The sequence below is a fragment of the Gekko japonicus genome, unplaced genomic scaffold, assembly GCF_001447785.1.
Source record: "Gekko japonicus isolate JY-2015 unplaced genomic scaffold, Gekko_japonicus_V1.1 scaffold159, whole genome shotgun sequence".
In the NCBI taxonomy this organism is placed as follows: Eukaryota; Metazoa; Chordata; class Lepidosauria; order Squamata; family Gekkonidae; genus Gekko; species Gekko japonicus.
Window position 1 is genome coordinate 1,474,370 of NW_015169177.1, and position 13,732 is coordinate 1,488,101.

General features: G+C 44.3%; 1 protein-coding gene across 1 annotated transcript in view; it reads left to right on the forward strand.

The window, feature by feature from the left end:
• The window catches only part of LOC107114506 (anoctamin-2-like), a 278,223-nt gene that overhangs the window by 99,883 nt on the left and 164,608 nt on the right, over positions 1–13,732 (forward strand). The window contains 3 exon segments of the mRNA XM_015416015.1: positions 968–1,032; positions 5,770–5,904; positions 11,117–11,277. Coding sequence (XP_015271501.1) covers positions 968–1,032; positions 5,770–5,904; positions 11,117–11,277 — 361 coding nt within the window.

Genomic DNA, 13,732 nt, shown 5'->3' on the forward strand with positions numbered 1-13,732 from the left:
GGATTTTCAGATTCAGAAGATTCACCCTCAGAGGAGTCTCCCTCTGAACTTTTTTGGTGTGTGTAGACAGTATGGTAGTGTTTAATTAGTGTCACTTGTGTCTATTGTGGGGAGGGGAAGGGAAAGGGATTATAAACTGCTCTGGGACTCCTGCAGGTAGTGAAGGGCAGGATATACATCCATTCTCCTCCTCCTTCGTATTACACAGTAATGTAACATACATCTATTGGGTTGCTGGGCCCTCTGCCCTTAGTATCTTCATTGACCTTCTGCACGTTCTTAACTTAAAATAAGGCTTCATGCAGCTGACAGAATGGGCTGTGTTCCCAGTGAGGTAGGCTATGGTTTACATTATCCTGTGCCACAATAAATGTGCTTAAAAAAATGACTGGGTAGTTTTTACTCTTGACCTTCGCTAATGCCCTTTTGTGCTGAAGTTCTTCATTGTTTAATTTTGGATAAAATCAAAGCATGTTTTGCATATATTCAAATGTCTTTAAGCACATCAGGTAGATATTTAGGTTAATGGGCTACTTTTGTCCAGGAATGTACAGTGTACAACTTCAGATCAGACAAAGTGAGCTTTGACTCACCAAAGCTTATACCCTGGAAAATGTTGCTGGTCTTTAAGGTTCTACTGGACTCAGGTTTTTGTTCTGCTGCTACAAACTAACACCTGAAACCATGTACAGCATTCACTGATCCTCTTTGGGGTTTGTTTTTTACAGAAAAAGCACTAGGCTTTGTTCCTGCCTGAAATGTTCACCATTTTATTCAGAAACCTTGCCTATTAAATTCCAGGTGTGTGGGAAGGGCTATAATTTATAGGAGAGGGATTCTTCAGATGCTCAGATGTATCATTTGATTATTATTTCACAAATTCCAGGGCTGAGGTCACATCTTCTAGGGTTTCTTTTATCATTTAGATGCAATATATCACATATTATCTGCTTCCCCCCCCCTTCAGTTGCTGTATCGAGAATGGGCACGATATGGAGCATTTTACAAGTTTCAGCCGATTGATCTTGTAAGGTAATAAACTTGACGTAATGGGATGTTTGGTTTAAGTAAAGCTGGCAAAGTTGCATTTGATTTGCACCATATGAAGCCATTGGTCTTAGATAACAGAGAAAGGTGATTTTTTTCTTTTTTTACATTATATAAGACCACAGACTTTCAGCAGAAGAACTAAGCATTTCAGTCAAGTTGAGGCAATTTGCCTTAATAGTGCTTGTGGGCCTGTATTAGCATTACTTTACAGGAAAAAACAAAACAAAAGAACCCTCCCCAAAGTCTAGTGATTAATGAAGAGATTCCATCTGCATTCCTGTGCTCACAGAGGTGTCATAGCATTGCTTGGGATTTCCTCTTCCTGAAACCATTTTCCACCCACCATTCAGACCACTATGATGCACATTAGTCAGTCTAGCACCACAAACAATGAAAAGGAAATGGGTAGGGGGTGGTTTTGTAGGCTGACAAGTTATTCAGTTGCAAGGCCCTTGTAGAAGGAGAATTGTGGGTGAAGCTTTAATTCCCAGTGCCCTGGGGCTGTAGGAGAGACTAGTTAAGCAGTTCATGCCAGGGTGCTGATGCCACCAAATAGCGGAAGTGTTGGGTGGGGGGAAGAGAAAATGGGGCAAACTACCCCTGGACCCCAGAAGGCTAAGAAGGTTGGTTTTTATATCTCGCCCTTCAGTTAGAGTCTCAGAGTGGCTTACAATCTCCTTCCCTTCCTCTCCCCACAACAGACTCCCTGTGAGGTAGGTGAGGCTGAGAGAGCTCTGAGAGAACTGCTTGACTGACCCAAGGTCACCTGACTGGCTGTATGTGGAGGAGTGGGGAATCGAACCTCGCTCTCCAGATTAGAGTCCACCGCGCTTGACCACTGACTCTCACACCAAGCTGGCTCTCACACCAAACTGGGCCTCCCAGTGTATTGGTTCATATTGTATAGGTTTACTGGTCCAACAAGTTGTGTTCATCTAGTGTTTGATGATCAATGGATTGCCAGCCTCCAAGTGGGGCCTGGAGTTCTCCCAGAATTAGACCAGTTCCCCTGGAGAAAATTGCTACTTTGGAGGGTGGACTCCATGTCATTATACCCCACCCCAAACCCCTCCCTCCCCAGGCTCCACCCCCCAAATCTCCAGCAATTCCCCAACCCAGAGTCAAATAGGAACGTCGAACAGGAAGTCTTACTGCCTGCCTGCCTGATAAATAGAGTTACATGGTATTAATGCATTTAAATCATCTTCAAATTCTACACAACAAATTATATAATGCTTTTATTGAGTTGTTATTCCATGTTCTCAGATATGCAAAGTTGCCCACAAACTGCATTTGCAAGAAGGAGGGTCCCAAGACTACGGTTTGCCCAGGAAGCGGATTTCCTCTCTGCAGCCCTGCAGATTAGATTTCTTCTGCTCCTGAGAATCAAAGTGGTGCCATAGAACCACTTCTGTTCTGTTGTCTGCTATGAGACTCTAAGACCTGCTGCGTTCCCTCCATGTTGGGAGCTTGTATCTGTGGGAAGACACTGCGCTCCAATCCCCCCACCCCCCTGCTTCCAGACTGTCTGTCTGTCAATTACTTTCTCACCAGTAATCCTGCCTGGTCTAGATAATGGCTATCTCCAAAAATACAGTAGGCTGGGCTTTCCCAGCACATGGGCCTGGATGCTTAACAAACTTATACTCAAGCCTTGAGGTCCAGATAGTTGTGAAAGATCTGAGTTCACCATTCTTTCCCAAGGAAGCCCCATTCTGGGACTATGAGGACTAATGTAAACATAATGGTGGCCATAGAAAAAGCACTTGTGGATGCTTCGTGCAGCTACCGTAGTTGAACAAAAGGCTTTTTTACCCCAACCTTTGTCATGTAAGTGTAGTAATATTAAAGTAAAAATCGATACCACTCTGGCTTCCAGAAGCCACATGCAAAATGAGCCAGTCATGGGGAAAGAGCCTTTGAAACGTGACACCATCTCTGCAGAGTAGCTAACCCGCTGTCTGCTTTTTGGGTGACAGTCATCACATTTAAATCAGTCCCCACTGTTTAATTATAAAAATAGCCTTTCCATTAATAGCTTTCCTACCATCCCTCCCAATAAGTTTTGAAGCAGCTACTAATTGTCCCCATCATACAGTCTGAAAACTGGGTTGCCAGCCTTCAGGGGGGGGGGGGGGGGGGGCTGGTCTCTATTCTACATATATCAGTTCCGCTGGAGAAAAAGGCAGCTTTGAAGGGTGGAGTCTCGGCACTGCTTCCCTGCTGAGCTTCCTCTCCTCCCCAAACTCCACCTTCCCCAAGCTCAGTAGAAGTAATCTTACTAGGGTACTCTTACTAGGGGTAAGAAATCACTAGGAATTCCCCCAACCCGGATTTGGCAACCCTATCTGAAAATCACTGGTTCAGATAAATACAGGGATTTATTTATTTATAATTTATTTATAAATTGATATTTGATTGTCTGAACCCATAGTCTTCAGGCAGTATGATGAGGGACAGCTAGTGGCTACTTCAAAACTTATGGGGGGGATAGTGGGAAAGCTTTTCCATAGCCATTGATACTAGGGTTGCCATCTCCCCAATGGGGGTTCCCCTAATTTCAGGGGGCCCAATCCACCACCGGCCAGCTGGCCAGCAGGAGAAGCCCTGCCCCTGAAGAGCCCCACCACACCTATTGTGCCCAGAGGTGACATCATTGCACTGGGCACGTTGTGGGGGGGGGGTGCTCTAGCACTTGGCTAAAAACTTTATGATGACCATAGAGTTTCTGGCCAAATGCTAGAGCATCCCCACCACAACGTGCCTAGCACGGTGACATCACTTCTGCCAGAACATCCACAGGAGTGGGCTGGAGCCCCCTGCCGGCAAAAGGTAGGAACCTGGCGACCCTAACTGCTACACATACTCCCGATGCAATTTTGTGGGTGGGTGTGTTCCGTGGTCCAATCCCTGTACACAGTGGGCAACCCTGAGACCAACCAGGCCAGGCCAGCACCCTGTGTAAACTGAGGATGTAGTATAGAACATTCCACAGAACCTTCTGCAGCGAACAGGTTTTCCATGGCAGACGAGCAGGGGGCCACTTTACAGGCAACCATGTGGAAAAAGTTCCTAGAAGTCTGAAAGTTTTAGGAGCTCCTATACGACGAGGATGAGCTTGGTGCCAGGATGGAATCCAGATGGAATGAAATTACGAGGCAGTACACCCTTGTCTCTTCTTATACTAAAGCAGCACTTCTGGGGTGGTTTTATGCTCTCCCTTTGCCAGGCCTCACCACAGCGATGACTTCTGTTTAGAACACTGTTGTGTAACACAGATAATTATCTGCACATTCTATGACTCATGGCTGGGCGAACATGGACATTGTTTGATAGGACAGGACATGGGTATGAACAATCTGAATAGGCTTTTCAGCTCGGTGACTCAGCAGAATTTGGTGTCTTTTGTTTGTTTTAGCTTTTCTCCTAAAGGCATTTAAAATTCTTTCCAGTGTACATCACACATCATAATTCCATACTCTCATTCCAGGTAGCTCAAACTTATTAAATATTTTTCTTGCATTTTCTCCCAGTCTATTCTCCTGGTAAACTGCTCTGGAGACATACAGAAAAAAATTATTCATATTTGTTTTTCTGCCCCCACCCCTTCTCCAAATTAATTAAACTTTAACTTAAAAAAAATATTTCTTCCAAGTTGGATGAAAACAGCAGAGATTGTACCCTTCACCTGTGGGATCCTGCTTCCCAAAAATCAGGCAGATAGGCAAAAGTCTCCCTGTTTTGTAGACAATTTAAGGCAGAAAACATTTGGGGTTCTAACTTTTCTCTCAACCAACTATGATTGATGCTGAGGGACTCTGGCTCTAACTTGAGGGATCCTTCTGACCAAAGTTCAGACATACAAAAGAAAGAGTCCTCTACGCAATTAAAATTCTCACTTGCACTGTAGGCCCAGGAGGAATCTAAGAATCTAACTACCCCAAAAGGTGGGCAGAAGAGCAAATGGAGAGGCTTTTTTAAAAAATTATTGCCTTTACTGTTTTTGCAACCAGAGTCATAAACAGCAAGCCCTCATCCCACAATAAACCTTGTTCCACAGGAAAACATGGAAGAACTTAAAGGTTGCTACTGCAGAAGTTGTGGGGAGGCTTTCAGCCTTACAAGAAAGACAAGTGAAGATAACACAGCAGAGGAGAAACTGAGGCTTGTCCAGCTGGAAAATTATTAGAGTGGAAAGCAAACTTTTTCTGTCCTTCCCTTTGAGTGCAATCCTACATAGGAACACTTGAAGGCTCCAGTCACACACACTAAATAATCCACTTTCAATACACTTTCAGTGTACTTTCCAACTAGATTTTACTGTGTGGACTGGCAAATCAAGTTGGAATGTGCATTGAAAGTGGATTGAAAGTGGATTATTTAGAACCAGAAAGGTTAGAAATAACTGGAGCAAGATATTGCTGATAAATCTTAGTAAGATCGATAAAACCAGGGCTATTTAAAAAAAAAAGAAAAAGAGGTGCCGGAACTCTCAAGAGGGAAATGAAGTTTTCAGTCTGTATACTAAAAACTCATGAGCTTTTAAACATTTTAAAAAGAATTCTGTCAAAGAGGTTCCCCCAGAAAAAAAGCCCTTGATTAAAAGTATTAATCCTTTGTGACACTGTTTGTAAAATGCTGGGCTATTGATTGAAGAAACTCTAATAGAGAAATGCTTGCACTTATCTGTTGAACTTTTATGTTTTCCTCTTTTTTTAGAAAGTATTTTGGAGAAAAAATTGGAATGTATTTTGCCTGGTTGGGCTTATACACAGAGTTCCTTATTCCGTCTTCTATAGTTGGGATCATAGTCTTCCTGTATGGATGTATGACCATTGAAAGTGATATTCCCAGGTAAGATTGCACATGGGGTGTGACTTCTTGTGTACCAGTTGGGATCTCTTTTTGGAATGGATAGCATTACAGTCAGAATATGTGTTTTAGTCAGAGCAGAACACCCACTGAGATAGACCTCTGGTCCTCTTCTGTTTCATCTTCCAGTTATATCCTTGCTGCCCCCTACCATTGGGATGCTGTGCCTGCTGACATCTGTCTGGTTCCTTCCAGATGAAACATTTTCTTACAAACCCACCTCTTGTCCTTGCAGTGGTGCTGCTTCCTCTACTTTTTCCTTCTAGTCCAGGGGTGTAGAACTCATTTGTTATAAAGGCTGGATCTTACATAAATGGGACTTCGTTGGGCTGGGACATAAATGGGACTTTGTTTGTCATAGAATGTAATACCAGGTAGCGGAGATTAAAGGAGACAAACATGATTAAAGATGCAATGCAGCACTGGGCTGATGCCCCCATACTGCCTGGAATGAGAAGCAAACCCTTTCCCCAGCCTGCTTTCATGGTTAATACTCTGAGCCTAGGTCCCAGGGAAAAACATGAAATGGCTGGGCATTTAACGCCCCCCCCCCCCCCGGTCTACTCAAAGTGGCATTGGCTTTCCAGGGTCTCAGGTTGAAGTCTTTCTCATAATAAACCACAGCCTTTTAACTGGAGCTGCCAGGGATAGACCCACCTGGCTCCTTAGCTCAATGAACACCAAAGAAAAGCCTCCACCAGGAACCACAGCATTTGCAACCAAGCCCCGTTCCCCTCAGCCAGCAAACTTCAGCAAATAGCTCTAGCAGACCCACCTGGCTCCTTAACTCAATGAACATAAGAGAAAATCCTCCATCGGGAAGCACAAAGTTTGCAACCAAGCCCCCTGCCCTCAGCCAGCAAACTTCCAGCAAATAACTCTAGCAGACCCACATGGGCACAGGAGAACTTGGGCACGGGAGACAGGAGACTTGGGCACATGAAGTTGCTCTCCAGTGTTTCCTTCTCTTCTCCTACCCCCAAAGGCAGCCATGTAATCTACAATAATCTGGAATAGCAGATTGACAGAAGGGGGCAGGGGCTTTTTGACCAGGAAGAAAAAAGGCATTAGGATGACTGAGGGCCAGTTTACACTTTTAAAAATTCTTTTGCCCCCCCCCACCACCCAGCCTGTTGACAGACATGGCCTGGGAATTCCATGTGCAGAACTTAATTCCCAGGTGCATGTGACCCCAGTTCAAATTGAGACCACTGCATGTGGGGACAGAGGGTTTAAGCTTTCCTCCCCACCAGGCAGCATTTATCCAACTTGAAATGAACCCAAGAAGCTGCTGTTCGCCCTGCTGTGGAAACGTATGTGTAGCCATCAGTACACATAAGTTTCCCTCGTAAAGAAATAGTGGCTTCCCAGGTTTTAGGGCTGGCAATGCTGGATTGAGAAGTTCCCTGGAGATTTGGAGGGTGGACCTCAGCAGGATCTAATGCCATAGAGTCCACCCTCCAAGCAACCATCTGCTCCAGGGGAACTGATCTCTGTACATTCATTGGATGTACTTGAGTTCTAGTATTTTGGGAGAGGGAGAAAATTTTCTCTTTGTCAACTCTCTCCACCCCATACATAATTTTATAAACCTCTATCACGTCCACGCTAAGTCATTTCTTTTCTAAACTGAAAAGTCCCAGACTCTTCAGCCTTTCCTCATAGGGAAGGTGCTCCAACCCCTGAATAATCTTGGTCGCTCTGTTCTGTACTTTTTCCAACTCTGCAATGCCCTTTTTGAGATACAGTGACCAGAACTGTACACAGTATTCCAAATGAAGCCACACCATAGATCTATACAGGAACAATATCAGCTGTTCTATTCTCCATCCTTTTTCACTGCTGCAGCACACTGAGTTGACACCTTCACTGCAATCCACTGCAATCTTTTCCCCTCTCAGTCTCAGCAAGTTCAGACTAGGGGTGTGCAAAAAAAAAAAAATTGGCCCGATTCCATTTGGCCGAATCTGATTCAGCCCACTGAATGATCCCTGAATGCCACTTTCGGCAATGCAAGCCGATTTGGGAGTCATTCAGCCAGCCGAATCACTTTCGGCCAGGGCATCTGGGCAAGCCAAGGGAAGGCAGTTTAAACTGCCATCCCTCCAAGGGAAGGCAGTTTCAGTGAAGGGAGCCCGCTGCCCTCCAAGCTAGCCCCTCCTGCCTTCCCTGGCCTGCCTGCCAAGGCGGACGGGCCAGGGAGGGCCCTGGAAGGATCGGGGAGGCATTCCCGGGCCGCCTGCCAAAGGCTGGAAAGAAACCCCCCCACCCCTTCCCTGGACTGTCCGCAGAGGCAGGCCAGCCGGGGAACGCCCTGGAAGGTGCGGGGAGGCATTTAAATGCCTTCCCCTCGCCCAGCAAAGGGCTTCCCGGTATGGATGTTTCTAGTGGAATTGAACCTTTGTATACAACTTAGTCTCTAGCTTGTTCAGGCATTCTCGTAATTAATAATAACCATTCTATAAATAATTAGCATTCTTTGTTCCTACACAAAAGGGAAACATGTATATTATATTAGCATTCTTTGTTCCTACACATAAGGAAACATATATATTATATTAGGAACTGCAGAACTTTCCAGTGGCAATATGACTTCAGATCGCACCTCTTAGAAGCATGCACTTCACGTTTTGAAACTATGACCTCATTTAGCAAGATGAATTATAACTCTTTAGAGGGCACAAATAAAGGTCCTAAGTTTTTATACAAACGTTTAATGCTTCTGTGCAAGAAAATACTCTCTGCCAATATCTAAAGTGGTAGGATTTATGACAAAAACTATATGTAGCACCCTCTGCTGCCTTTTAAAACATACAGATCATATCATTATGCATTATTTTTAAATGCTACTGTAATATCTGTAGAAACAGCTTTTGTGGTCATTACAACGTCAACCATGCCCCATACAGAAAGCCTTTTGTGATATGTTCCCTTATTGAAATAGAGTACGCCGACACTGGGGAGTAGATACAATTTGGAAGGGAGAAACAGTGCAGATGCTTAACTACCTCTGACCAGTGTTCCCTCTAAGCTGAGTTAGCGTGAGCTAGCTCACAGTTTTTTAGCCTCCAGCCAACACGTTTTTATCTCAGCTCAGGAAGGAGGGCTCCAGAGCGAACTAATTTATTCAGCAGCCAAATCGCTCCCTCACCGCTTTAATACCAGCAGCTCGCTAAGTAGAATTTTTGCTCACAAGACTCCACAGCTTAGAGGGAGCATTGCCTGTGACTGTCTTCTATGCTTGACTTTCCTGCCATTTTTTTTAAAACCTCAATTGTAGCAAAACCACAGCTGGGGAGAGTAGTGCTGGACAAGAGTAATTCTAAGCACACCTCTCCTGTCCGCTGCCTTCCCCATCCAAACAGCTCATTCCTTGTTGCCCATTTTAGGGTCCTTGTTCTTCCACTGAATAACTAGATATTACATACATGCATGTACCGGTATATATGTATTCAATCCAGTCACAGTTGACTTATGGTGACTCTGTAGGGCAGAGGAGTCAAACTCATTTGTTACGAAGGACAGCTCTGACATAAATGTTACTTTGTTGGGCTGGGCCATGTGTGCCATAAAATTTTGTTGTTGTTATTGTTGTTAATTCAATTTATTCATCACCCTATCCCAGTTTACTCTGGGCTGTGGGTGCTGTACAAGAGAGGCATAATGCCATAAAACAAAATACAAATTTTAAAATCTAATACAGTTAATAAAAATAAAACCAGAATAAAATCCCAGATTGCAATTTACCATTTTCTATTCCCTTTCTGAACTACCTGGCTATATGGTGGGAGGGCGCAGAACTTTACAAAACAACAAAATATGTGGGTATCCAGGTAGTTCACTGGCTTCTTGATTGTTCAAGGTAGATCTTGGTACAATTCCAGAACATCTCCTGGAGGAGACAAATCCACCAGATTATTTGGTCTTCTAGGTTTCCCATGAAGGAACATCACCACAGGTTGTCTCCGATCTGTTGAGGGATAGCCATGAATGCTCACAGTATCTTCAAGAGCCTCTGCTTGGTCACTACTGAGGGAAGGAACCTCTTCTAGAGCCTCTGCTTGGTAGTGCTAGTATTGGTGATATAAACTTTATAAATGACACAGACAAACCCAATTAATGATAATATTTGTACTCTTTCCCTCCCAATCTATTGCCAGCCCTCCTCCTTTTCTCTCCCCTGCCGGCCCTGTCCCTTCATCAGCAAACTGCTGCTCCACGCACCCACTCTCACCAACTCTCCTCATGATTGCCATTTGGTGGAGTAATGACAGTGCCAGCTGCTTGGCTCTGCCCCCGTGTAGCCAGTTCACCTATCCTCACTGAGCTGCAGTCGGAGGAGAGGGGATGGGGATAAAACACCATGCCTCCTCTTTCTCCACCTTCACTAACCATTCTTCCCACACTATTTTACCTCAGCCTCTTAGCCATTTCCTATCTATTTCTTGGGGATAAAACACCATGCCTCCTCTTTCTCCACCTTCACTAACCATTCTTCCCACACTATTTTACCTCAGCCTCTAGCCATTTCCTATCTATTTCTTGACAGCTTTGACCACACATACCTCACCACATGTGCCTGCTCCCCCGCTCCCCCCTAGCAGCCTTCTGCTTTCCCTCACTCACACCAGTTGCTCATGGGATGGATAAGAGCCCTGGATGGGCCAGTTCCAGTCCCCGGGCCATATGTTTGACACCCCTGCCATAGATTCTCATGACAAAAGTTGAACAGAGGTGGTTGGCCATTGCCTGCCTCCATGCAGTAATGGACTTCCTTTCTGGTCTCCCATCCAAGTACTAACCAGTGCCAACCCTCGATAGCTTCCAAGATCTAATAAGATCAAGCTAGTCTGGGCCATCCTGGTCACAGCCTAAATATATACAAAAAGGAAAATACTCAAGGGTTTCAGTATACTGCTTTGGTTACAAGCTGCCTTGAGTAAAATACATCCAGTAAAAGTATTTACTGTTTAACTTGTAAGCCACCTTGAGCAGGTTTCCTGGAGATGCAGCATAGAAATGTTTTGAATAAATAAATGAAATATTCCACTCACCAACTGCCACCTTGGTGAAGGGTCCCCAATGTTGTTGAGCCCAAGGGCAGTTTGAGAACTTTGAAAAACATAAAATGAAGGTTGAAAAGTTTCTCCAATGGATTATGTCTTCCTGACCTGTTGGGTTTTGCTTTATGTAGCAAGGAGATGTGTGACCAACATAATGCCTTCACCATGTGCCCTCTCTGTGACAAGACTTGTGACTACTGGAACCTCAGCACTGCTTGTGCAACAGCACGGGCCAGCCACTTGTTTGATAACCCTGCCACCGTCTTCTTCTCCATTTTCATGGCTCTCTGGGGTAAGCTTCTTTCTGAATGTTTGTATGCCTTAGTCAAAACCCAGACATGAAAAGAAGATGAATGCACTAATAAATGGACAGGGTAATATTGACTGCAATGTGAATTGCAAAACTAAGTGTTTGCTCAGGATTCATGGAGAGCTACAGAAGTGGTGGATTATAGCTGCCACTTTAATCAGTAGATCTAGAGTTTTAGCTGATAAAGCAGGGGAAGTCATTGTTAATTTGTGAGGGAAAGTTATAATCAAAGGTGAAGTTATACTTTTTTATAGAATAGCTTGGTTAGGCCTTAATATAACAAGGCAGAGAACAAAAGTTAAAACAGGACTTCCTTCTGAGACTCTGCTTGTTCTGTGTGTGTTTTAACTTTTAAATTATTTCACAATATCTTCAGTAGCCTCAGAAAGAGAACATATATTTTAGGTTTTGGTAATGCACAGTTTCATTTAAATGTACTTCATTCATTGGCTAAAAGGCTAATCAGTCAAAAATTCTTCCATCATGTGACTGCCTGAAATAGTACTGCCCATGTTATGAAGAAAGTAACCATGAATCTTCTGGTACCTTGTAATCTATCAAAGATATTTTGGCTTCTGTTGATGGAATGACGCCCTGCAAGGCAGGTCCAGACTTCGGTGGGTGTCTGCTGTGCCCAGCCTTTATTCAGGCCCTGATATTAATCTAGAAGACTCATGGAGGCTGGTGAAGCCTATTAGGATATTTGTTTAACATAGCAGAGTTTACCCAGTCATAGAAGCATGATATTGAATACAGTAAATAAATATCCCAAGAAGTATATTGCAAAAAAAGTACAACTTACATTTATTCAAGTGGGTTCAGTTCACACTCAGGTTACAGTCGAAAGGAGAAAGATCGCTGCTCTAGGAGACTGGGACTTGGTTGGATCTTCCTGGACCTGCTGTAGCATGGAAGAGCTCTACTTGCTTCTGTCATGCTTTGAATAATTTTGTCAAGTTTGGAAATCTCTGAGGTCCCGCAGCATGCATCAAGCCTAGTTAGAGGCTTGACGGGACTTCTCCATGACGAGACAGAGAGCTGGTTCCACATGGGGGTGGGATAAACTGCCCCCACCGTGAAAGAGCAGTGGATGGAATAGGAGACCATACCCTATCCCCACACATCACTGGTAGCTGGCTCCACCCTTTTCCACCCCCTTTCTTCTCATTACCTTCGCACAAAAGCACCAACCTGATGAGAATCTTGCTGAACCTCCCCCCCCCCAACAATTGAGCCATGGCTCAGTTAAAGAGAAATAAAGCCCTGTTAAAGGGCTAAAAGGACAAAAGACGCTGGAACTTTGAGCTATCATACATTTTGGCTACCTTTCCCCCTTATTGTTGGAATGGAATAAATTGTATCTGGGTCACGTAATTATGTACAGCTTGGTAAGGTGATGAGACAGAATGTCATTCTGGATCAGTTAGAGGTCTTCCAAGGACAAAATAAAAATCGGTTGCATAAAAATCTCACATTAAGAACATAAGAACATAAGAACATAAGAGATGCCAATGTTGGATCAGGCCAAAGGCCCATCCAGTCCAACACTCTGTATCACACAGTGGCCAGAAATACCAGTGCCATCAGGAGGTCCACCAGTGGGGCCAGGACATTAGAAGCCATCCCACTGTTGACCCCCCCAAGCACCAAGATGACAGAGCATCACTTGCCCCAGAGTCCCTATCTATACCTTGTGGCTAATAGCCACTGATGGACCTCTGCTCCATATGCTTATCTAATTCCCTTTTGAAGCCGTCCATGCTTGTAGCCGCCACCACTTCCTGTGGCAGTGAATTCCAAGTGTTAATCACTCTTTGGGTGAAGAAGTACTTCCTTTTATCTGTTCTAACCCGACCGCTCAGCAATTTCATGGAGTGCCCACGAGTTCTTGTATTGTGAGCAAGGGAGAAAAGTAACCCTTTCTCTACCTGCTCTTTCCCATGCATAATCTTATAAACTTCAATCATGTCACCCCTCAGTCGTCGTTTCTCCAAGCTAAAGAGCCCTAAGCGCTTTAACCTTTCCTCATAGGGAAAGTGTTCCAACCTTTTTATCATTCGAGTTGCCCTTTTCTGCACTTTTTCCAAAGCTATAATATCCTTTTTAAGGTGTGGAGAGCCAGTCTGGTGTAGTGGTTAAGTGTGCGGACTCTAATCTGGGAGAACATGATTGAGGTTTATAAGATTATGAATGGGAAAGAGCATGTAGAGAAAGAGGCACTTTTCTCCCTTTCTCTCAATACAAGAACCCGTGGGCACTCCATGAAATTGCTGAGCGGTCGGGTTAGAACGGATAAAAGGAAGTACTTCTTCACCCAAAGAGTGATTAACACTTGGAATTCACTGCCACAGGAAGTGGTGGCGGCTACAAGCATGGACGGCTTCAAAAGGGAATTAGATAAGCATATGGAGCAGAGGTCCATCAGTGGCTATTAGCC